Genomic DNA, 25,140 nt, shown 5'->3' on the forward strand with positions numbered 1-25,140 from the left:
CACTTCACAAACAAGGGTCGACGGCTTCATCTTACGTAATATTCCTCCACTATCCTTGAGAGGTTTTGGCATGCTACCCTGGCAAAAGGCAGGAGGCCAATTAGAATAAAAGCCCATTTGTAATTACAAAACGTGTTATGAAGGTGGCGCGCAAGATGACTGTGTAATAATCAGTTATGTAAATCGTATGGAACGTTGCTTACTATTCTGTTTCCTTTTATTATTTTCTGTATTTAATTTCTGAGTTTTTCTTCGTATCTTATATAATTTTACAGAGAGACTATTATATGAAGATCATAATGCAGAACCCCAAACACTGAAATTATATTTTAGGATATAGGCGCTTGAAATAGTGACATCTGCTCTGTGATAATCTGGCACTGTCCACAGAATCTCTTTTTATCGATTTATTTTTGTTTGTCTGTTTGTTTGTTTCTTTGTTTTTTTTTTTTACTTAATTATTTATTTGTTTTTTGCAGAAATACTCACGCATGCATCATCAGCATGTAACACGCGTATTACACCCAAAGCGTAATAGTCTCTTTTGGAACATACAGCTGCAAACGTTCTTATTTGCTGTAAGCAGTTTTGCAAAATATAACTGATCTCCAACTTTATTTTGATATCACAAGAACTAGTTATTCTAAATATACTTCATAAAACACGTTACCACGTATTCAAATTAATAAACAATTATGCATACTTTTACATAGAGGCGTCCAAATCGAACATAGCATAACACGCGGGCACACTCATACACTGTTATACACACACACACAACACACACACACACACACACACACACACATATATATATTATATATATATATATATATATATATATATATATATATATATATAATATATATATATATATATATATATATATATATATATATATATATATATATAAGCCTTTTCCCTTGTAGGTCCTTTAGAAAGTATTATATAACCATCCGATTCTCGCAATTTCATTTGGGATGAGCCGAAATTCCACCAGGTACCTCATTCAATACAGCACTTAGGTCTACAGGGGTACAGTGCATTCTTCAGGGCACTGGCCATAATCCTCACTCCCAAAAATAAAGGTAGATCTAAAAACGAAGGTAGAAATCCGAGTTCGAACTCACCCATCGAAACCGAGCTGCTTGCAGACGAGCTCCCCGAGGTCGTGGGACCATCCACGGGCATCTACAAACGCCCATTCGCCCCCATACTTGACGTTTAGTTGACCCGCCCATGGCCCTTCGCCGCTGCTCAGTCGAAGCTTCTGTCCAGAGTCTGGGGCCTGCACCCCCTCTCCTGCACAAAAGAACGTAAAGAAAAAAAAAATAATGAGAATTCCAATAATTGCTGGAAAGAAGGATTTGAAATATACAGCTATATAATGATTGTCAAAGGTTTTTAGAAACCTACTTAAATTTCATTTCTTTACTTACAACACTCCTGACTTGAAAATTAATGCTTGCTAAAAAAAATATGTTTCAAGATTTTACAGCGGCTGAAGACACAACTGAATGATAATCATATTTTGAGTGATATATGCGAACTAATTTTGCTGTTTCTCATTTAAGAACAAGACACAGGTGTATATGAATTGTGGTATTTTCCAGCTATTTATACTATAAAAACATTTGACAAACACATGTAAGCAATCTTAGATACTTTATGGAAAACCTGCATTTTACAGTGATGTTACTCTTCCTTTTCAGAAACATTTGGTAAACTATACTCTGTTTTTTTTCATCTGTCCACCCGCCTGTGGTGTTTGCGTATGGTAATACTGCGTCCCGGGGCTTTAGATAGTTACGCTATGTGTAAGTTTTAGGTAAATAAAAGGATATCTGGGTGTACATTTGCAACTAAAAAGTGTTTTAACAATTTACTGTATGCGAATTACACCAATAATATTCGAAATAAGATATTATTGTTGAATGTAAGCTGATGTAACTATCTAAAGCCCGAGACGCAGTGTTACCACATGCAAACACCACAGGCGGGTGGACAGATGGAAAAAAACCAAGTATAGTAACAGACAAAAATTTACTATAACTAATAACAATGATTTTACACTAATTGGACGAAAGTCTGAAATAGCTTTACGGTGACATAGATAAAATAACGACATATTTTGGGCTTATAATGGTCTTCGTGTCTATCTTCGTATTCGATTAAAATACAGCCGTATAATACTCAAGGTAATTATATGATTCATGGAAATTTGTGGTGAACAAATATACTGTATTTATTTCTGTATGCGTCTATCTATGCCTTAATTATTTCATGGTACTGCACATCCGTGATTTCGTCTAGCTTCCTCACCTATAACAAGTCAATGAGATAATGTTACGAAAAAAGATAGGTTGTGAGATGAGACAAAACCAAATCCTAGAGATAATCATAAGGCAACAAAGAGCGAAAAATCTGCAGCAACAAAAACTTTTGACATTTTGTCGTCACGTCCCTAAGGGACAGAGCCACGTGACGTGGCGTTTCTCCGACGTTTTACAAAGCCACCGACGTCGTACAAAGACCGAAGAGGAAGCTGATCGAAGTGATATAATTCACATAAATCGCCATAGCGCGATATCATCACGGTCAAAATTCACTGGCCCGCTCCCCGGCAGTCGCTGCTATATCGACGGAGCAAGTCAAGCAGATCATACCGCAAGTCTCGCCTCTCGAAGGAAGTCATAAGTCATAAACCCATATCTCCCGGATGTCGCATGCATCGGTCTGGCTCATTTGTATAATCCGCGGGGTCCTACGTGATTTGCCATGGAGCTCTGTCCTTCAAGTGCTTGGACCAGGACAGTGAGGGAATCTGAAGGATGAGGCGGATACGTTTGTTTCGCCTTTTAAGGTTATCATTATTTGCACCTGGGAATGACGATGGGAGAACAGAATCAAGTGTAAGCCAAAAGCGGGAATAAAAACACTGAAAACTATACTAAAACGAGGCGCACGGAGAATGTGAAAAATTACATCATATACATACACACATACGTATTATATATACGTACTATATATATATTATATATATATATATATATATATATATATAACATATACATATGCGTGTGTGTATATGTGTGTGTCTGTGTCAAATTATGAAGGCAGTGTAGAAATTATAGCTGCCTCATAGCATACCTTAGCATGTTTCGGTGTACCCTTTCATGATGATCACATTCTATAAGGGACATATTTACTAAAACAAATAGTAGATAATAAGGAAGAATGTCATGAAACGTTATCATCCATGAAAGCTGACCATAGCCAGATAAGTGGGTGACTAAATAGTCTTTTGTTATGACATAAAATAATATCATCCGGACCAGTCTTGAAGCATCAAGAATGTACCTGCAATCAAACTTTACATTTCGAGGCGTGTGCTATTCCATAAAAAGATCCTTAATTAACTCTTGTTGTACTAAAGATTACAGAGGTGATAAGAGAGGCACGGATGAGATGGTATGGGCATGTGTGGAGGAGGGATGACGTGGAGAGGGAGTGAAGAGGACTTGGGAGGAACCTGATGGAGGAAGAAGATCGAGAGGGAGACAGATAATTAGATGGCGAGAGGAAGATATGGAGAGAAGAGGTTTGGTGGAGGACGATGCCTTTAATAGAAGGCAGTGGAGTAGATGCATCAGGCAACCGACTCCTTAATGTAAGAATAACGGTGGGAAAGAAGAAGAGCCTTGCAAAGGTGAGGACAACTCATTTTCTAAACGAGTTTAAATAATTTCTTAGCTACTGGTGTAAGGCTCAATGGATTATCACTTAATCTGCTACCTTTCTTAGCCTCTCACTGCCTTTTAATCTGCTTAGCATCACCATCAAGTGAATGAATAAATTAATTAGTTAATGGAATAGATCAATATATGTCGTCTTTAGCAGATACTCGACAAGCTTTTTAGAAGTAACAAGCACAAATATGTGAAAAATATCTTAAAATTAACCATTGAAATGACCAGATTTAAACAAAATAAGAGTAATCTGCAAAATGGAATGTATCTCAGAGGCGGGATTATTCTAATTAAGACATTAAGTCTGGAAATTACGTAATAATGTTATGAAATCAGGCAGGAGAACGTAAACAATCTACTTCAGTTTCTCTTGATCATACAAGGTTTCTTTCATCCGCCTTGTGAAAAATTTTAATACGACTATGGTCTTGTTGAGAACCTTGTTCTACTTACTGTCAAAATCTACCATCGATATTCCTCACTCTTGTCAGTCAGAAAGTATTCCGTCAATATTCGACATAAGTTTACATTTCAGTAAATTATTCAATTAATTCATAATTCTATCAAACGATTATAGCATAAAACTAACCTATGAATAATTCCATATTAAAAACCTGAGTCACGATATATCGGATACTATATATAATATATCATATATAATATATATAATTATATGTATATATATATATATATATATATATATATATATATATATATATATATATATATATATATATATATATGTATATGTATATATTATACTATATATATATACATATATATATATATATATATATATATATATATATATATATATATATATATATATATATATAACGAAGATATTATGAGCACAAGTAATTAACATGAAGTTTAAATTTCTGACCTTCATCCTTGTCCCCAGAATCCTGCAAATATATGGTTCAATGGCTGGGACATAATTATGAAAGATCATTAAACTTGGAGCTAGAAGAAGAAATGGTATTAACCTGTCGTTGTGTATGATGGAATAAAGTCTAAAGCGGAATAAGCATTTCTGAAAACAAAGTAATGATAAAAAGGGTTTTATTGCTACCTTAATTCATAAAAAAATTCCTTTGTTATTTCTCAACCAAAGAAAACAGAGAGAGAGAGAGAGAGAGAGAGAGAGAGAGAGAGAGAGAGAGAGAGAGAGGGGGGGGGGGGGGGGGGACTCCCGTCACCACCTCTGTTTCGTCGCAACATGGGACCTAATCAATCGTCTAATATCAAAGGCGGCGTTCACCTGTGAAGGACAAACACCCCAGACACACACACACACACACACACACACACACACGAGAGAGAGAGAGAGAGAGAGAGAGAGAGAGAGAGAGAGAGAGAGAGAGAGAGAGAGAGAAGTACTTTAATGACAATCATTTTCTTACAGCCAGTACTCTACAGTATTAAAAGGAAGTGCAAGAGAAGTTACTTTTTTTATTTTGTTCCTTAAGAAAATACATTTCAGTGTTTTTCATTTTAGCAATTTACGTTACTCTATACATTTAAAACGAAAACATGATTTCAAACAAATATATATTTGTTAGATATTACCTCTTTTCACAAATGCTAAGATCGCAGTGACAATGAATACTTAACTATCGAAATAATAATAATAATTATTATTCTAAGGGGTCCGCAATAATAGAAAAAAATCAAGAGTTCGTGTATAATTTAAAAACACATGTACATGTTTTGTTTAATCATTCACTTGGATTGAAGATGAACCCAGGGAAGGGTTCGAAAGCTTGTAAAAGGGTTTTTTTGTTTTGAATTATAAAACGAAATTAAATCTTTTTAAAATTTTTTTTTTTATTGTGGAACTCCTTAGAACATAATATACTCTTGTGATAGAGAGTTTTTCCCAACAAATAATAATATAATAATAATAATAATAATAATAATAATAATAATAATAATAATAATAATAATAATAATAATAATAATAATAATAATTCAATAACGTGTCCAATAAAAATAAATTTCTATGCCAATCTGGACTGAGCCTAAGTATCTACAAAGTCCTGATTTCCATCCTGATGTGAGGTACAATTTTGTATTATATTAGTAATATAAACTTACTGCTGCTACTATTCAACCAAATTTATAATGAACAAGTATACGACATCAAATATCTCAATTTATACAACTTCATCTATGTCGTTTACAACACGAGCAGGGCGTTAGATGTTGCTGGAACCACAGCCAAACATATTCAAGAATTCAGTTGTATTCCACATAGGAAAATGAAAATGGCATGTCTCAGAAAATACCCAACAGTTTCGTCCTCCAGTGGACCTCTTCTTGGAGCGTTTTTCTCCTTAATAAACGCTCCAAGAAGAGGTCCAATTGGAGGACGAAACTGTTGGGCATTTTCTGAGACATACCATGTTCATTTTCCCATGTGGATTACAACTAAATTACCATATCTTCGTGCCTAAGAAGATTACCAGTACTATATTCAAGAATGAACCCCAGAGCCAGGATTACGACTGTTCCATAAACTGGTTAGCGAGCCTCCGTACAAGGGACGTGTTAATCTCATATGAAAGATGGGAGCGGTTTAGAGGAATCGGGCAGGGGGAAAGGTATGTTGTGGTGGGGAGAGGTTTGCTATCTGTCAGGGGTACGAGATTGTGGGTGGTAATCTAGGCGCGCATGATGTGCCTGAGAATGCGGTGCTGCAAGGTGACTATCCCGGATAGTTTGCGAGGGCCGCCGCAGTGTGTTTACTGCTCGTAACCTCGTAAATGCAACGATGTTGTTTAGGGTGCGTGCTCCAAAACAATAACAAAAGTCCGGACATAAAAAAAAAACTTGTTTGCGTTTGTTCGAAATATAGAATTTATCATCGGTTTTGGGATTTCCCTTTCAATTTGTAAACCCTATTCGCATATTCATGAATGTACTTATTCAGCCGGCTAATTATACATTATTAAACGCTGCCTGTACCGTGTTAACAGTGAAGTACAGGAAATAAATAAAAGAGTCTGGGGTCAGATTATAAATCGATGTCGAATACACTAAGTATACATAAATGGAAGCGTTATTTTAACGGCTTGTTCCTGTGAAACGGAACCTATATTCATCTCAAGAGCATAAACCACTGTTGCAATTAAAGCGCCTATATATAGAAATCAGCTACAAAAATACAGTTATTTTTCCGATTTCCACTACTATTAATTAATATGAACTAAACCTTAATTAAGGCTTCCTCCTCTCTTTAACGCTGATTATTATGAAGTCTGGCAAGTGAATTCCAGGCTAAAAATTTTATAAGTTACTTAAGAATAAATCACGCGGCAAAAAGACAGCATATTACCTTTAACCTGAAATTAAACGGGCTTACATAACTGATTAAGATTCGTTCTCTTCATCGAAGGAAAACAAACTTCTGTGGCAACAGCAAAACTATACTGATTCAGGTAAAATCCAGGTGCCACAAAGGTTATCTTGGTCTCTTCAGCGTCGCAACCGCCAATCAATACACCGGTTTTTCTTGGCACCATCTCACGCGAACTGTTTACTGCGCAGCTTGTAAGCATCGGTGGTGGAAAGAATGCTTATGTTAGTCTCTCTTCTCTCTCTCTCTCTCTCTCTCTCTCTATCTCTCTCTCTCTCTTCTCTCTCTCTTCTCTCTCTCTCTCTCTCTCTCTCTCTCTGTTGATGACCACTGAAGTCCAAATTCGGTCTTTATTATCAATGGTCCATCGACCCTTTGTAGTGAACGTATCCAAACAGCTCGGTCATTTCTTAGCATCGGACAAGAAGAAGCGAGCCAAAACCCAGGGAGGAAATTGCTATGCGTTCCTTTGCCGTTTCGTGGTACCTCGAGACATGCTGGATAGGGGGATGGGGCGTCATCCTCTCCATCTTTTAGGGTACGTGGGATTCAGGATGCAAGGCTCGGCTTCCCTTCTTTCGATGCCCACAGGAAATTCTCAGCGGCTTACAGATCTCATTCTCATTACCCGACAACAACATTTTCCAGTTGTTTCGTTTGTCCCGATTGCCGTTTCGGTCGTACAAAGATGGCGCTTCGAGTTACATAGGCTTATTTTAAAGAAGACAAGCCTCATTGACATCAGAGTAGCGAAAAGTAATTTCATTGTAGTGTTCGGTGAATTATTTCAGAATACGTTTTCCATGCACTTCGGTTGAATCTTACAACATAATCTGATCTTAGAGACAACCCTCGATTACTGCTGAAATGAACAGTTGACTTACCATACAGCAGAATGCGTTGCAACACAAACTCTCTTCAGAAATCACTGCTTTCATGGCATCTCTAGAAAACGACACTAATACAACCTGCCTCCGACTACGAACAGTACTAACTCAACATTCGTTCAGCCTTAAAATATCTATCTGCCTTCCGCATTAACCCCACCACAAAAAACAAAAAAAGAAAAAAAAATCCAAAATACAAAAACATAATCTACAAGAAAGGTCTTGGCAGCGGCAATTGAAGAGGTAAAGCGATTTAACACTGATTCATGGACCTCCTCCATGTCTTACAACACGCACATCATAGCAACTTCATCTGTTTTCTGTTTACCAAGAGATCAAAACACTACGCATAATTCTAACACATCCAAATGACACAGAATCTCTATTTCTCTTTTTATTGCAGGTTATTCCCTATTTCTCTTTTTATTGCAGGTTATTTTTATTTAAACAAAAGGAAATGAAAACATCAGAGATCACCGTATCTAACCTTTATGACCAAGAGAGCTAAAGCCGAAGGAGACCTCCCCGAATTGGATCATTGCTATTTAAAAACGACTAAGATTACAGCTCTCTAGCAGCCACTAACGTCTAAGGAACTCCCGCGTATTCATACAAGCATTCATACATTTATCTTCATGTTTTACGTGTGCATACATATTAGATTATTAGCTGAAGATTCTAAACTCTAACACAAGCGTTCTCAGGATTAGTTTACGAAATCTTATTGCTGTTGTTTCAATCCGGTGAGGGTGTGGACTAACTCGACGAGGACCTCTGGGTTTTCCTAATTAAAGTGTGAGGGTGGATGTTATGAGGGAACACTGAGCTCGAAAATCTCTCTCTCTCTCTCTCTCTCTCTCTCTCTCTCTCTCTCTCTCTCTCTCTCTTGGCGCCACCATGTACATGATTCAGCGTTTCAAATCAAATTAAAAACAGTGGATTGAAGAGAATGTATACAAATCACAATATCTGTTGCCTCGTACTAAGATTAGGCTACACTACATGGACCAAGAGAGAGAGAGAGAGAGAGAGAGAGAGAGAGAGAGAGAGAGAGAGAGAGAGAGAGAGAGAGACACTAAAAATTATTTTTGCTTATCATTATGATCACGAATAAGTCAAGATCACATAACAATGAATGTATTTCTCAATTCTTTTTTTTTCCTTCCTGTGTGTACAACCTATGACTTTACTGTCAGCCAGCCACTTCGTTTAGAAGAAAATCTCTGTACATCTGAAGGCCCAAACTCGCCACTTCAATGGTTCTTTCATGGAAATCGTCTCTTTGGTGATGATAAAAACTGCCTGCAGAACAAGAGCTTAAATAATAAGCCCGGATGCGACCTCAAGCTTACTTGGGACGCGTGCAAGATTTTCCCCTGACGCCTAAGTTGCAAACATTATATTCCTAACTTAACGTGAAGCGGTCTTCGTAATTAATACTCATAATTAGTACTACTCATACTAACAACAAGAATCGAATAAAAAGGACATAAGTTAAACGCGTTCATATATTCTCAGTTACAAGTGGAAACACACAATAATTGAACAAAAATGTAGCCTATGAATTCAGTACATAAAATAAATTAAAACGTGCTAAAAATCTTTGGAAAATAAGCCATGGTTTGACCAACGACAGTAAAAAAATATGCTACATTATATTAGAAATAATTTTTCTGTACTGTTTAACATGCACAGTATTTATTTTTTTTTATTTTATAATAATTAAATCATAAATATCGTATCCTAAAATTCCTGTATCTTTAACTCAACGCGAAACACCTTTTTCAGATCTTTTTTTAGACCTTTCTTATCCCCTAACAACAACAAAGTCGCTTGTAGGTTTACTCCCCGAGTGAGCGAAAATGAGCATATAAGCGGGTTTCAGGCGGTACCTAAGACGCTCCTTGCACGGCACTTTGTAAATCTCACGGGAACAAAGGAATGTTAACATATGGCTTAACAAGAACTTAATGAAGCAAAATTAACGATGTTTGTTTTGTGACCGAGCAGCGCACTTCATTAATCTGGAGTTAGTAATTACAAAGAAAACAAAAACGAAGAACGGACCTATTTTGGTCAGCTAATGGCTTTGAAACTTGTTCCCGCTTTCAAAAATAGAATTACTTCTCTCTGGTTTTCCCGTATTTATTGTTTGTTTTAGCTGATGACAATCTGTTTCATTTCGAAATTTATTTTTGAAGTTTAAGAGACCCTACGAAAAGAAACTTTTAGACCTACACAAACCTTTTTACATAAACGTAAGCACATCATCACACATCTTTATACATAAAATTCACTTAAAGAACTGTATGCTCTCACATATTCACATATACTTGTGCGTGCTTACTCATTTATGCATACATTCAAAACAGAGAAGGTATCAAGGTAAAAAGTACACACAAGATACGGGTTCACTCGATACCACAACATTTTGTTCTTTTAATGCAGAGGTAAGCAAATATTGTAACTGAAAGTTTGTGAAAGACTCTATTGGAAAATGTACTTATAATGAAAGTCTAATCAATAAATAGAGACAAAAAACTGTTAAGAGTCCGAATATGTTACGTCTATGTAAAAGTGAATGCTTCATCTAATAATAATAATAATAATAATAATAATAATAATAATAATAATAATAATAATAATAATAATAATAATAATAATAATAGTTTCTGAAGAATTCCAAAAAACCTTAAAGTCCAAAAGTAGTCGAAAATGTTGGATAATAGTCGAAATTCCCTTAGAAAACGTCGAATAACATCACTGATGACAGGTTGGGTAGGCAGTAAAGCAAGCAAGAATAAATTTGTCTATTTCGAGTTTTTAGTATCAATTTAACTCGCCATTAGAGGTCTTAACTCCGCACGCAGAACTCCGAATAATTCTGGTCACGTAAATGCTCTGCAAATTTGCAACTTGATGATGAAGAAGAAGTGAAGAAGAAGAAGAAGAAGAAGAGAAGAAGAATAAGAAGAAGAAGAAGAGAATGAGGAGGAGGAGGAGGAGGAGGAGGAGGAGGAGAGAGGTGGGGGGAGGGGGGGTGGGGGGGGGGGGAGCCTGAGTAAGGAGTACCTGAGAGGAGTGGTGAAGAGGTGACCTTAACCTTGGCCTCGGTTGCAAAAGGGCTTAAATGGGCGGTGCGTCGGAGAGAGGAAAAGACCTTGACTTCCAGCAAAGAAGAGGATGTCAGGAGGAACTAAAGGTGACCTTTGACCCGGTAAGTCCATTAAGTGCAAACTCCATAACGCATATTGGTACTTGTTTTACTGTGTTTTTTTCCTTCCTCTCCTTTCAACCTTTTCAGTCACGTTTCCTCTCCAATTACAAAGCGATGGGGAATGTACCTTCGGACATACGTATCTAACACATCAGCAGAATGGACATATTTTGTATTGTTTACATTTCTTCCAATTTGTGTGTGTATAAATAAATACTATATACTTAAATTCACACACACATTATACATATACATATAGTATTTATGCGTCTTCCTGGATAATAACTAAGCTCTAACGACATAACTGACTCAATAAAAATCTGATTGAATGTTACGAATTACAAATTTACCTGACGTAAGACTTATTTATGGCAAGTTTCTATGTGGTTACACACACACACACACACACACACACACACACACGCACACACACACACACACACACACACACACATATATATATAATATATATATATATATATATATATATATATCATATACATATACATATATTATCATGAAGTGGTATCCCAGTACAAAAAAATGTGTTGATTCAAATGATCTTGAATTACCAATTAGCTGACGAACGAAAACTTCGAATATGTTAGACTAGATGAATGCAATACAGCAAGTTTCTCTTCGAAATACGTGAAGTGATCTATGGTAGAACCAATGCAACTATTTTTCTGGGCTATGGCATTTTATACCCCTGTTTTCTGTTTTAAACATGACAAATTTTCATCGTTTTACGTGCAATGGAAAATAATTAAAGGTAAAAAGACTGCCATATTTTTTTCTCTAAAAAATATGATGCGCAGTATTAAAAATAATTGATCCATTTACGAAATAAAATTTAATTTCTTAAAGTTTATTTTGTAAATGGCTCAATATGTGATGAATACTATTAAAACAATCCGGTAGTGGTACAAAATTTACGATCACAGATAAAATGTAAAGAGAGAGAGAGAGAGAGAGAGAGAGAGAGAGAGAGAGAGAGAGAGAGAGCTTCGAATGGATACGGCTCATTTCTAAGCCATTATTGTCTCACGTTCTGTCTAGAGGTCGTTATGTATTCGCCAGCAAACGAAGACTTCACACAGTCCAAAGTCTACCCATTTTCCTTTGCTGTCCGTTCATGTGTCTCTTACTCTTCTTCTTCTGCCACTCAGCGAACGTCTCCTCTCTTACATTAGTTACAATTATTGCATGTTTAAATAAAGACATGGAAATTGCCGTTATCGTAATGACTATGAAGGAGTCAATGATTTAAGAAAATTCATATACGAGAGCCTAATTTTTAAATAAAATTCATTATATGTGAAAGAACCTAAAGGTTCGCTCTCATTCCTGTTTTTTTCTTCTTTTTTTACGGTGAATTGTGGAAATGAATACATTACGCGGCCACTGGACGTGAATATAACATGCAATTTTAATCTAGGTCATTATTTTATACTGTTTATTTTATATGTATTTAAGTTTCTTAAGCTGCAATATTTTTAATGGAAACTATATAACACTGTCCGCAGCTTGGAAATGCAGATACGCTTTCAATATCTTTGTATTTCCACTACTTTTTGTTTTATTCTTCCAGTGCGTCTCCCTAAAATGCCTTATCAAGCATTCACTGATTATCATTGCAATCTTTTATTCACTCTTGAGACAATCACTACGGAAGTTCTGCACTCAGGAAAAGAAGCACTATAGTTTAAATAAGAAATGTTGATATCATCAAGAAGCAGCGTTTGTTTGTTTGTTTGTTTGGTGTTTTTACGTTGCAAGGAACCAGTGGTTATTCAGCAACGGGACCAACGGCTTTACGTGACTTCCGAACCACGTCGAGAGTGAACTTCTATCACCAGAAATGCACGTCTCTCATCCCTCAGTGGAATGGCCGAGAATCGAACTCACGCCAACACCATACCATTCACGCCACTGAGGCGCTACCAAGAAACAGCGTAGTAAGACGGCGACACAAAGCAATGAATTTCGATTTGGAGTATGTTGTCATTTAAATAAAGCATCAAGAAGTGCTTTCCTGGGGCTTTGTAAAACACTTCCACTTCCTGAAAACGTGAACAATGCCGCACTATACAAAAGGAAATGCAAGCAAATTCCCACGCCATCAACGCAGACGCCATGTTAAACCGTGACTTTAAGGCTAAAGGTACACAATGCACGCAATTAACATCGATGACCTTCGTTGTTGTGACGCCGGAATTGTGAAGCAATATCAGGAATTTCAATAAATAAATAAAGAAAAAAAATACGTAACGCCAAAGGCAGGCAGAGTGGCCTTGATATTGAAGACACTGAAGGTCACCAGATGATGAGCAATAAAAGCAACGACAATAATAACATGAGAAACCTTGACAATGAGATGGCTGAGAATTTCCAGAAGAAGAAGAATGAGAAGAAGAAGAAGAAGAAGAAGAAAAAGAAGAAGAAGAAGAAGAGGAACCTAGGTATGAGAGACCCACAGGTTAGTGGATAAAGAGCAGATATTTGGGAAATCTTTATTACGTCTGTGGATACAGTAGAGCTATAATATACATCAATAATAAAAGGAAATATAAGAAGATCAAGAGAAATTTGGATGGATGAAGCATTGAAGTTCAGAAAGACGAATAAAGAATTGAGGTATAAAGGAAAATAAAGAGAAAAAAACGCTGATAATTAAGATTTCATGGAAGAGAGGATGGCAATGACGGGGAAGAACAATGCTAGTAACCTTGGCACTGTGTTCCCTTAAATGACAAAAATGTTTTGAGGCAGTTCATACATTTAAAAAAAAAAAAAAAGAACCGGCCAATGGTAGTTTCGCCCTACAATTAATAAGCCATGAGAAGAAGGAAGAGGAGAATAGGTATGTAAATAGTTCAGAGAACAGAGGACCCGAGGCTTAAACCCCGGGAAAACTTCGCCAAAGAGGTAGAGGAGAAAAATCAGCCGGGGTCTTTTGAAGATTTTTCAAGGTCGGTTATTTGCAACTCCGGCTCAGGTGAATGTCCCTAGGGGCAAACTGCGTCATGGGAACGATCTCTGCAGGATTAGTTCCAGCCTCCTCACTGAGAGGAACACCTCGCTGGAAAAGGAGAAGAACCTCGCAGTGATTAGAGTGGGAAGCCTCACTCGGTCGTATAATGTGAGGTTATCCTGTCTTTTGAGGTAGCGTGAGCTTTCTGCCATCAACAGAAAAATGAAAGTCAAGTTACAGAACATAAATATTAATCCTTCATGCTGCCAATAAAATATTTGTGAAGGTTAGACTTTTCTAGCGTATCTCAATTTAACATGTATTTAGATAATCCGTGTCTAGAATAAAAAAAGATGCAGTCAGTATAAACACGGCTCACCAAACACAAAAAGAAAATATCGCCGAAAAACTAATGTGATATTACAAAGGATTTTGAACATTTTTAAAACTTATCATCCATGTTCTTATAGTTACCATGATGTGAAATAAAATGGAAAAACCTTCTCATGAACAAACCTTGAAAACAATGACTTCCTTGCTATGCTAAACCCGCAGACATTTTCCTCTTCTTGGTCATCATGAACAAAAACTCTCCGGACATTACGCTTATACTTTTACTGACGTAGTGCTTTGAATTTCAACTTTCAGTACTTCCTAAGATCTACTTTTAATTTAAACTTGACGTATTGGTAGTACCAACTTTGAATCTAAACTTGATGTATTGCTAAGATCAACTTTCAATTTAAACTGTTTCTTTGATAGAATGTCTGAAACAAATAAATGGTCTTTGTTCTAGGTATATGTACATAAACACACAAACACATATTTGCATGTATGCATGTGTGTAGTATATGTACATATAATATATAAAGATATAATATGCATGTATAATATATATTATATATATAAATATATATATATATATATATATATATATATATTATATTATATACAGGGATGACATGATGTCAGGACACATGTTAACAAACAAACAGATATCAGGTATAAGATATTCATGTCGGCATACTGATGGCTATGAGATTAAGCAAATAAACAACTTCTTTATAAGGGAGATTCAGGCGGGTACTGGAAGCCAGATTTCATCACTCTTATCCATTTAAACCTACTCTAAACATGTAATTCAGCAAGTCTGTCCTCTGGCGGCCAGCTTTAATATGATTAATCTAAGACGCACGACAATGAGGCTTCAATCATCTGTCATTTTGAACTCATCACTCAGGATTAGCGAGTTAACTATTTTATAATTCCCTCACTCCAAAATCTTTATTCTCTCTCTATAACTACCTTATCAAAATCTTGAAGTTTTTATGAGCCTTAACTGCTATATAAAGCCCTCAGATTACAGTAAGAAATAACGAATATATATAATGTATATGAGCACTATGCTTGAGACACAGAATGCCTGTAACTTCTGCATAAACAGATTCTACCTTGAAGTAAGGAAAAATATCTAATTATCAAGGAATACACAGGAAGCAGTGCAACAAGACATTAAATAATATGTTACCTATTCTCATGAAAAGGATCACGTTTCAAGTTCCAAGATCATCCGTAAGTATCTTAGAGTTGAGTTAAGTTGAATATAGAATTTAGGCCAAAGACCAAGCACTGGGACCTATGAAGTCATTCAGCGCTGAAATGGAAATTGACAGTAAGGTGTAACAGGAGGAAAACCTCGCAGTTACACTATGAATCAATTGTTAGTAAAGGGTGGAAAGTAAGATAGAAGAAAAGAGAATATGAAAGGAGGTAGAGTAAAAGGAACGAAAGGGGTTGTAGCTAGGGGCAGAGGGGACGCCACAAAGAACCTTAAGTAATGCCTACAGTCCACCGCATGAGGTATCTTAGAGGAACACTTCGTTGACAAATTCAAATAAAGCGAAGATTTTTCTTCTAAATTGTAGGGCAAAACACTGAAAGAAAGATCGCATGAACATGCTATGGACAATAACTGAAATTATTTATTTTTTATTTCCTGTCTTTTTTTTTTTTTTTTTTTTTTTTGCTACACGACATGACAAGTGAGGTTACGTGATCAACTTGCAACAATGGCAATACGAATAACTGACTAACACGAAGAGGCTACCCACGGGCGGTTTGGAAATCGGTTCAAGGTCGCTTCAGCTCAGGATGGTCAAATAATTGAAGGCTGGTGTGCAGTTTTTATGACGTAAAATCATCCCAAAATAAATACAGGTATGACATCGTGTGCGGACGAAGGGAAACACCTGTGATATGCTTCAGTACCTAACGTAGACAGAATAATACAACATTACAACAACAGATATTTCGTCTCCGGAAAACACAAATTAACAAAGCGATTCAACTATTCGTTGTGTCCGACTTACTCATCCAAATCAGCATAAGATTTTAAAACAAATTTGCAAAAGAATACTTTCTTCGCTTCACTTCATGAGCAGTCGGCCAAATCTTCAATAATTTACCCAGATATCTTATTTCCAACACTGCTTCGTCATAGTTTGATTTATATACTGTATATTTAAAAAAAGGCAAAAATATAATGGAGACACGTCCATTACTTGAGATTATAACACAGTTTTGTGGACGCCAACGAATTCTTACAGATTCCCATTTAGACGGCATCTCACCGCATTCATATCCTGTTTTTTTGTCAACATATATTCCACGGTGGGCGTATGTGAGAATTATATATATATATATATATATATATATATATATATATTATAATATATATATATTTTTTGTAAAATGTGTGTGTGCATGCATGTATGTATGGTATACAGAAACTTATTCCCATAATAATTACAAATCATGAAGTAAGCTCATTTTTTCTTAATTATTGGTTTCTCCTCAGTATGTTCTGTATTAACTTTTTTTTCCTTCGTTGGTAAGGTGAGGAGATTATAAAACCGGAACGCTTATGATCTGGTAAGGTAAGAGATCCTTAGCCGTTAATTTGTAAACAGCAGACATTATATATAATATATATATATATATATATATATATATATATATATTATATATATATTTTATATATTACATCAGTATGCTGTTTACAACTTAACTGCTAAGGATCTCTTACCTTGCCAGATTCATAGGTGTTCCGGTTTTATAATCTCCTCACCTCACCAAAGTGAAAAAAAAAGTTAATAAAGGACATACTGAGTTGATACCAAATAAAAAAATTAGCTTACTTCAGGATTTGCAGTTATCATGGAATAGTTTCTGTATGGTTACCATAATGAAAAACCACCTTATTATATAACCATGATTTCTCTAATCTACATTTCCCTGTATGGTTACCATAATGAAAAACCACCTTATTATATAACCATGATTTCTCTAATCCAAATTTTCCTGTTTGTTTGTTCGTCTGTCTCTAACAAATCCTCGGTTCTTTATCTTTAGCTCCAAAGTTGTCAGCAGTCTTGGAATTACATGAGTTGCATTGCTTCCTCTTTCAATGTATTTTGACATGATCTCATGTTCTTGTTGTTTCATCACAGCACTCAACTGCATTTCTCTACTTCAATGTCCCTTTGCGGTATCTTCATCAAACCTTTTCGCGTATCAAATTTAATATTCCTCGTCTTCCGTAATATAATAGTTAAGACATAGTTAGCCAGTTGTTCTCGCATGTAATATATTTATTTATTTATTTATTTCATTTTATTTTATTTTATTTTTTGGTTAAATCGTCGATTGTTTCTTGCAATGCGCCATACTTTCAATTACGGATATTTCCCACCAGCCAGAGGATTTTCCTGAACAAAAGTGATTCTTAGCCTTTTCCTCTCATTTTCCCCTACCTATTTCCCCTATTTTTTTTTCCAGTATTATCGTAACGTTTTCCTCCTTAGTATCACTTATTTACAGATCTATTACCGTGCTGCATTACTATTCAGTGTCTTTAATTTCCATTACTGATATTAATCTTTTATTGTTGGTGGCTCGCCCGAAAGCTGAGAGGAAAAGTATGCTAAAATATCTTTTGTTATAATCAGTATACTGATTCATACATATAATTTCCAACTTAAGCAACACGCAAGATAAAAAATATATTAGCGAACAATGAAATATCGGATAAAGATACCAGGGCACATTGCAAGGTCAGCGAGTGCATGTACATGTATTTGCCGTGGGTATTGAGGGCTGATGTACGGCACCAAAAGTAGAGCATAAGATTTACGCTGGTAAATAAGTTAAGTGTAACATAAGATTCAGAACTGTTACCATCTAATTACGACTACGGACGAATATTGTTTACATATATGAATGCATATGACGAAATAAGCTAAAATGAATTAATAATTAGACACATAAATGTAAATATATTTAAATATTATATATGAAAAATGTATGTATGTATATATATATATATATATATATATTATATATATATATATATGTATAGTATGTATGTATATGTATGTATGTATGTGTGCGTGTGTGTGTTTCTTTGTAAAGAGAAAATCTTATATAATACAAATATATATATATATATATATATATATATATATATTATATATATATATATATGTGTGTGTGTGTGCGTGTGCGTAATAAACGGTTTATTTCACGCTGACAGTAGATGAAAATACAGGTGTCAAAAGTTCAGAGGGCATTATGGTTATTACATTTACAATATATAAAGACACAGACACACACACAGACACACACAGACACACACACACACACACACACATATATATACATATATAGGTGAGAGAGAGAGAGAGAGAGAGAGAGAGAGAGCACCGAAATGGAAAGCAAAGAAACACTCTCTTATTTAGCGCCAGATCTACTATAACGAACGAGAGAAGTTGTAGACCACGAACCGTCTCTCCGAGAGGGCGTGGCCCCATGGAAAGATGATACGTGCAGCCAAGGCGTCGTCTGATACATACATACGTTCTCGAAGGTCACCGAGGGCATCGTATTATAGTGGTTTGAATGAAAGGCTTCTGGAGAGTCATCCTTACTCCTTGTAATTATAAGCTTCCATATTATTAACCATTATCATTATTACTATTTATTTTTATTTTTTTTTTTTCAAGATTCGCAGGTGGTGAAGGCGCTTTATCTCAGAGTTTTGTTATAGTGGCGGATTTAAAATGGGGGAGGGGGGGGGGGGGTGTGTGCCTGGTCACGTGTCCCACCATGGATATGAATAATAGAACACGGTTTTTTTCAGTAATTCATTATAAAAAAAAAATTTTAGTTAAAGATTATTTCAACAACAAAAACAATAACAACTACTACTTCGTATATGTATGCGTGCATGCATTTGCAATTATATATATATATATAATATAATATATATATATATATATATACATTTACATATATATATATATATATATATATAATAAACCTAAGTGGCCCCCAAATGAAAGATTTCTAGAGCCACCCCCTTTTTATTATTATTCGTACTTTATTAACACCAAGTGTTATTTGTTTGAAATATCATCTTCGAGTAACCTTGGTTTCTGACACAATCTTTTTTTTAGTCTAGATGTCATTAAATCTAATTATTAACAATGAAAAATAATCAATGCATGATTAATTTCGGCTTACACTAAAACGAATAATATTGCTAATACTGACTAGCTCATATTTAAGCACACATGAATCTCATGTATCTACTCTACTTTCCAACTAATGACATCATGACTGAAGATTTTGGTAACAACAAAAAAAGATGTTCGTAAAATATAAATACGAAAACAAGCAAAAATGGGATGTTGAATGAATGAGAGAGAGAGAAAAAAACAAGGCTTAAAATAAATACGCTATATTTTATTAGATATAATTGTTCTGTACTTTTTAGCACGCATGCATTGTTTATTTTTCCCATTTCGATCCCAATAAATAAATCATTAACATCCGATCCTAAAATTCCTATATCTTTAACTCAATGCGAAAAAATTTTTTCAGGCGTTTTTAGGTTTTTCCACAGACTTTTACTAAATACCCCAACCCAAACAATAACATCAAAAGCAAGAACAACAAGAGTAAGAACAACAACAACAAAAAAGTACTTTACTTGCTGACATTCAGCTCTCACGGAATCACTTTCCCATGATTACCGGGGTAACTGACCCCATCATTTTTCATGATTCCGTTCACTACACCTCTCTCTCTCTCTCTCTCTCTCTCTCTCTCTCTCTCTCTCTCTCTCTCTCTCTCTCTCTCTCTCTTATGGTTTGGAGAATTTCGAGGCTGGTGAATTATTCTGAAGAATGAGATGGCGGTACCTATGACATGAATTATGTCTAAATCGTCATCGTTCGCGGTTTACCAAGGAAAAAAGGAAAATGAATTATCATCTCTCGATATATATACATGTTCTGGAACATATAAAGAATTATCATTTAATAAGACTTCACTTTTGATACATAAGTATAAGTATATATGCGTATATAAAAGTTTATGTATATACGTATGTATATATATATATATATATATATATATATATATATATATATATATATATACATAAACGAATGCCATTAGGAAAAAAGCAGCGTATCATCGAGCCACAAATGAGACAGTTCAAACTACTCCAAGAAGTAAATAGATAGAACAAAAAGAGATACTCCGGGATTATGGCGTATCCAAATAAAGAGCAAAGAATGTGAGAAGTTAAGAGGGATTTGTGGCTATTACAATTCCATATACATACATACATATATACATACATATATATATATATATATATATATATATATATAGTGTGTGTGTGTGTGTTTGTATATATGTATGTAAAAGCATGTAAAGTGTGTATATGTACTTACAAAACTTAAGAACGCTTATTTCACTGCAAGTTCATTCTGTATCTTTAAATTATAAGGTTTTATGAGGATAACTTTTGAAAATTATTCACCCCAGTTAAACCAAAAGTCAATTATGAAGAGTTTACCTTATTCTAGCTATCGTTACGTAAAATGAAATTAAACAAATGTTAAATAATATGCCCTTCCTACAGTGATTACAATAACATGAGATAAGTTGAAGGTTATATAGTGTAGTGACAGAAATTGTGGGTATTTAATAAGCGAATAGAGGTATGGGTAGCTTCTCGTATGACGCCAAGTCAACGACTTGAGAGCTAATGTAGTTAACTAATTTCTTATGACGACAACCTTGACCAACCTCGATCACCTAAGATCGGGTTCTTCAGAACAGAATAATCTCGAATATTTTCCCGTAAGTCTCTTTTCCTCGAAGCTGCTAAAGAAGACGTCCTAGAGATGAAAGCTAGCGGACCGTTTTTTTAAATCGTTACTCAATCTTTGACTAATCGATGGAAAAAAGTATTTGCTGATGGGCACTCAGGTGACAATAGAAATGTACTCTATTGTGTTCCTCAGGTAAGTGTCCTTGTCCCATTACTTTTTATGTGAAATATACAAGATTTGTGGTCTGGCCTCGAAAACAAGATTATTGATTCTGAAGACGATGCTACTATCGGTGCACCGATCCCATTTTCTGAGTACAGACCTGTGGTTCATGGTGACTTAATACAGATTTACCTAAATCTAGTGCATGGGACAAATTATTGGGCAAGAAGTTTAACACCGCCAAAATTCAAAATATAATTGATAGCAGCTCCAGGAAAGTCTACTATCCCCTCCTCCCCAGCTTGTTATTTACAATGTTTCTTTACGTGCAACTCATATAAAATTCTAGTTGACCTCCTTGACTGAAAATTTACTTTCGAGAAACATGTCTGGTCAAACTCTGTCTTCAATTGCAGAAAGAAAATCTCAGATATTGTTCCCCTGTTTTTGGTCCTCAACAGCTGACTCGCATCGGAAATTGTCGGCCAAAATTCCTTCAGCTGAATCTTTAAAACTTCGAAAATTCAAATTTGGCGCAATGCTTTTGTAATACGATTTGTCTAACTTGTTTTATTATGTTTTTTGTTTAGTTTGTTGTTATTAATCGTATCTGGTTTTCCTTATTTATTTTTTTTATAGTTAGCTCTTTACCTCTCAGTTTCTTTTCCCGTGCTGGGCTGCTTTCTCTAATGAGGCCCTTTAGATTGTAGATTGTGGCATTCTGCTTCTCCAACTAGGGTTGCAGACTGACTTGTGACAGTAATAATAATATAATAATGATAATAATGAAACACTAGTGCACCATGTACAGTAGGAATTATTAAAGGGTGCTTGCAGCTTCCCCTCGACTTGTAGCCGCACCCATTTTTTAGCCATTCCCCCTTCCTCTCTTCAATCTAAACCTTACTTTTCCCTGTGCTTCATCTCCATTTCTTTCTGTGCCTCTTTATCTTGCTGTCCAACCACTCAAACACCCTCTTTTTATGAAGCAAGAGCCCGTGCCAGCACAAGGCTTAATCTACCGACGACGCCTGCTTTTCACTGTCTTAAACACCGAATGGCCGAAAGTGGCTCACTGCTGAGTTTGACAGTCTGAATCTTATTAACCATTTTTGCAATGATTGTGGAGGATAATAAGAGGTAAGTCGCAAAAGAGTGCATGTTCCCGATTTGTGTCAAGTCATGAACCTATTATCTTTTTTGATGTTGAAGATTATCCTGCTCTTGAATGTCTCATCCATTTCCAATTCGCTGAACATGAAGGGGTTTCGAAGATGCTGATTACGACGACGTTGTCCCGATTGATGTTCAAGATGTCTTTGCAAAATAGACTTAAAAAAGATGCCATAACCTTGGTGGCAGAGGGTTGCGAGACCTGGTTGCAGCTTTTATCTCAAATATTTCAAGCTGTGAATTGCAACCTAAGAGTTAATAGAGGAATACAGAACATTTTTATAATAGCTTCGAGCTGCAGTATGTCACGACAAGAACAAAAGTCCAAGTGTCCCTAAGGCGAAATATGTCGTGTTAAAAAAAAAAAAAAAAAAAAAGGCCTTCATCTTACGTCTCTGAATCTCATCCTACTTACATGCAAAGATGAAACTATAGCCAGGGGTAAAATCGTTTCCAAGCAGTCTGCATTAACGTCGTAACATATGAAATTGTCTCAGCCTACAGTATTGCACTCTGATTTGCAATATCACTCTGTGATGAGACTTCAAGGCCATGACTTGAACCGATTATCAGTCCCGGAGATCTAGTTGGAAATTAATTTATTAGGTCAACATTTATTCCAGTCATGTGAGCCCCTTTCCTTTTCGGACCCCTAGCAACAATTATTTTGGTCCCAAACTCACAAACAGATAAACTTAACCAAAGCCTAACTATATACACTAGCCGAAGTGATCTGGGCAAGACATGACTTAATCCTGGTAAGCAATCTTTGTCAACTGCCTCAAATTATATGAAGGTTTTCCGCCCCTAATATAACATTTCAGTGCCTATTGTTAGGCTTCTGTTTTGGGCAATGCTGATAAAAGATAAGCTGATCAGTGAGAGATTTCATCCTGAACGAGTGAAGGTAAATTCATACTCATATTTTGACCTTCCGTAGCAATACATCTACCACCCCTATAATACTGCGACTACCGAACGTTTAAGTTTCTAAGGATCTGTATGGCACAAGAGTGTCATTTACATATTTTTTAGAAGTAGCCATAAATTCCTATCGACGTGGCTAGTTTCTTATAAAAAGTAGTATCGTCCAAGGCATGATTTTATTGCTGCAGAGGCTTGATAAATTTTACAAAAATTCGGCATCATAAAGAAGAGATAATGCATCACCACTGCAATGAGGAGCACTGAGCTTACCTTTATTTATCGTTATATTCTTCTCTAGGACACATGAGCCTGTTTCTAAACCTCTCTGATTAAGAAGTTAGAAAGGCAAGTGAAAAAGGACCTGAGCCTCAGAGAACACAGATAATCAATACATTATCCTCGACCACGTCTTGGCACAACATATCAGCATTCCTCAATTAACAACGAATCAAGAAAAACTTATAATTAATAAAAACCCGACCACAGGAGCTCAAACCCGTCAAGAAGGAACTAAAATAGAGTTGCGTGAAATTCTGTCTTAAAAGCAATAATTCCCAAAGCATATTAGGCTACTAAGTAGGCTCTTAAGCTTAAAATAGGGAAGAGCAAATATCAGGCCTTCAAAAATATAATTATTCCTATTTTGGCACAGAAGCCGAATATATTATATTAGTTCTCTCAAGTACTAGACAAAACAAAGAGCCCCGTCATTTTACCAAGAGGCACTTCGGTCTTTTCTGCAGTAGGCACAAAATAGGATACGCTACCATAAACAAGAGTTTTACTATAATGAACATGCTTAAAATGGAATATTTTCTCGGAAGTTCGCACCGAAAACGTCAAAGCTTCAGTCACATCGCATTCTTAATGGCAACACAACAGTACAGATTAGACACACGCAACCTTATTCTACATGACGTTGCATCACATGTAATCTTGTTAGTCAAGGATTCTTCTTAATATCTTGAGCTTATTCTCCACTACGGTAGTCTGGAGTCTTCAAGATATTTTGTGGCCTCTTGTTTATTTCCAGTTAATATTATAATATATCACAAGTGAGATATCACTTGTCATCAAATGATACGCTCGGATTTAAAACTTGCTTGAAATAAGTTGGACAGAATTCACTACCATTTTCCTCCAATAAGTCGAAATACACAAATGACATAAGAACGTGGACTGAGAGGGCTTTTGGAATTATGACACAGCAAATTTTTTTTAATATAATAAGCAGAATTACATTTGAAATTTAGATTTGCCTTTCTGTCTTTTCACTTTTGTTTGAATTTATCTACTAGCAATATTCCTGTAAGTACAGCTCAAGCCCTAACTAAAAAAAATTCCCAGAAAAAAGATAAATATTTTAAACACCAGTGAATATCAACTTTCCTTTCTTTTGTCAGTTCGTTACGCAAAGGCGACAAGCATTAATTTGAACCCGTTTACACACGTAACATAACTCATGATTAGACTGTAGTTGCATAGTATAAATAAAAGAAATCAAAA

The 25,140-nt window shown here is 35.5% G+C and overlaps 1 protein-coding gene across 1 annotated transcript in view; it reads right to left on the reverse strand.

Annotated features, from left to right (window-relative positions):
- LOC135221006 (uncharacterized) overlaps positions 1–25,140 on the reverse strand; it is a 215,182-nt gene that overhangs the window by 93,406 nt on the left and 96,636 nt on the right. The window contains 1 exon segment of the mRNA XM_064258722.1: positions 1,131–1,302. Within this exon segment, the coding sequence (XP_064114792.1) occupies positions 1,131–1,302 (172 nt within the window).

Source organism: Macrobrachium nipponense, chromosome 2 (assembly GCF_015104395.2).
Source record: "Macrobrachium nipponense isolate FS-2020 chromosome 2, ASM1510439v2, whole genome shotgun sequence".
NCBI lineage: Eukaryota > Metazoa > Arthropoda > Malacostraca > Decapoda > Palaemonidae > Macrobrachium > Macrobrachium nipponense.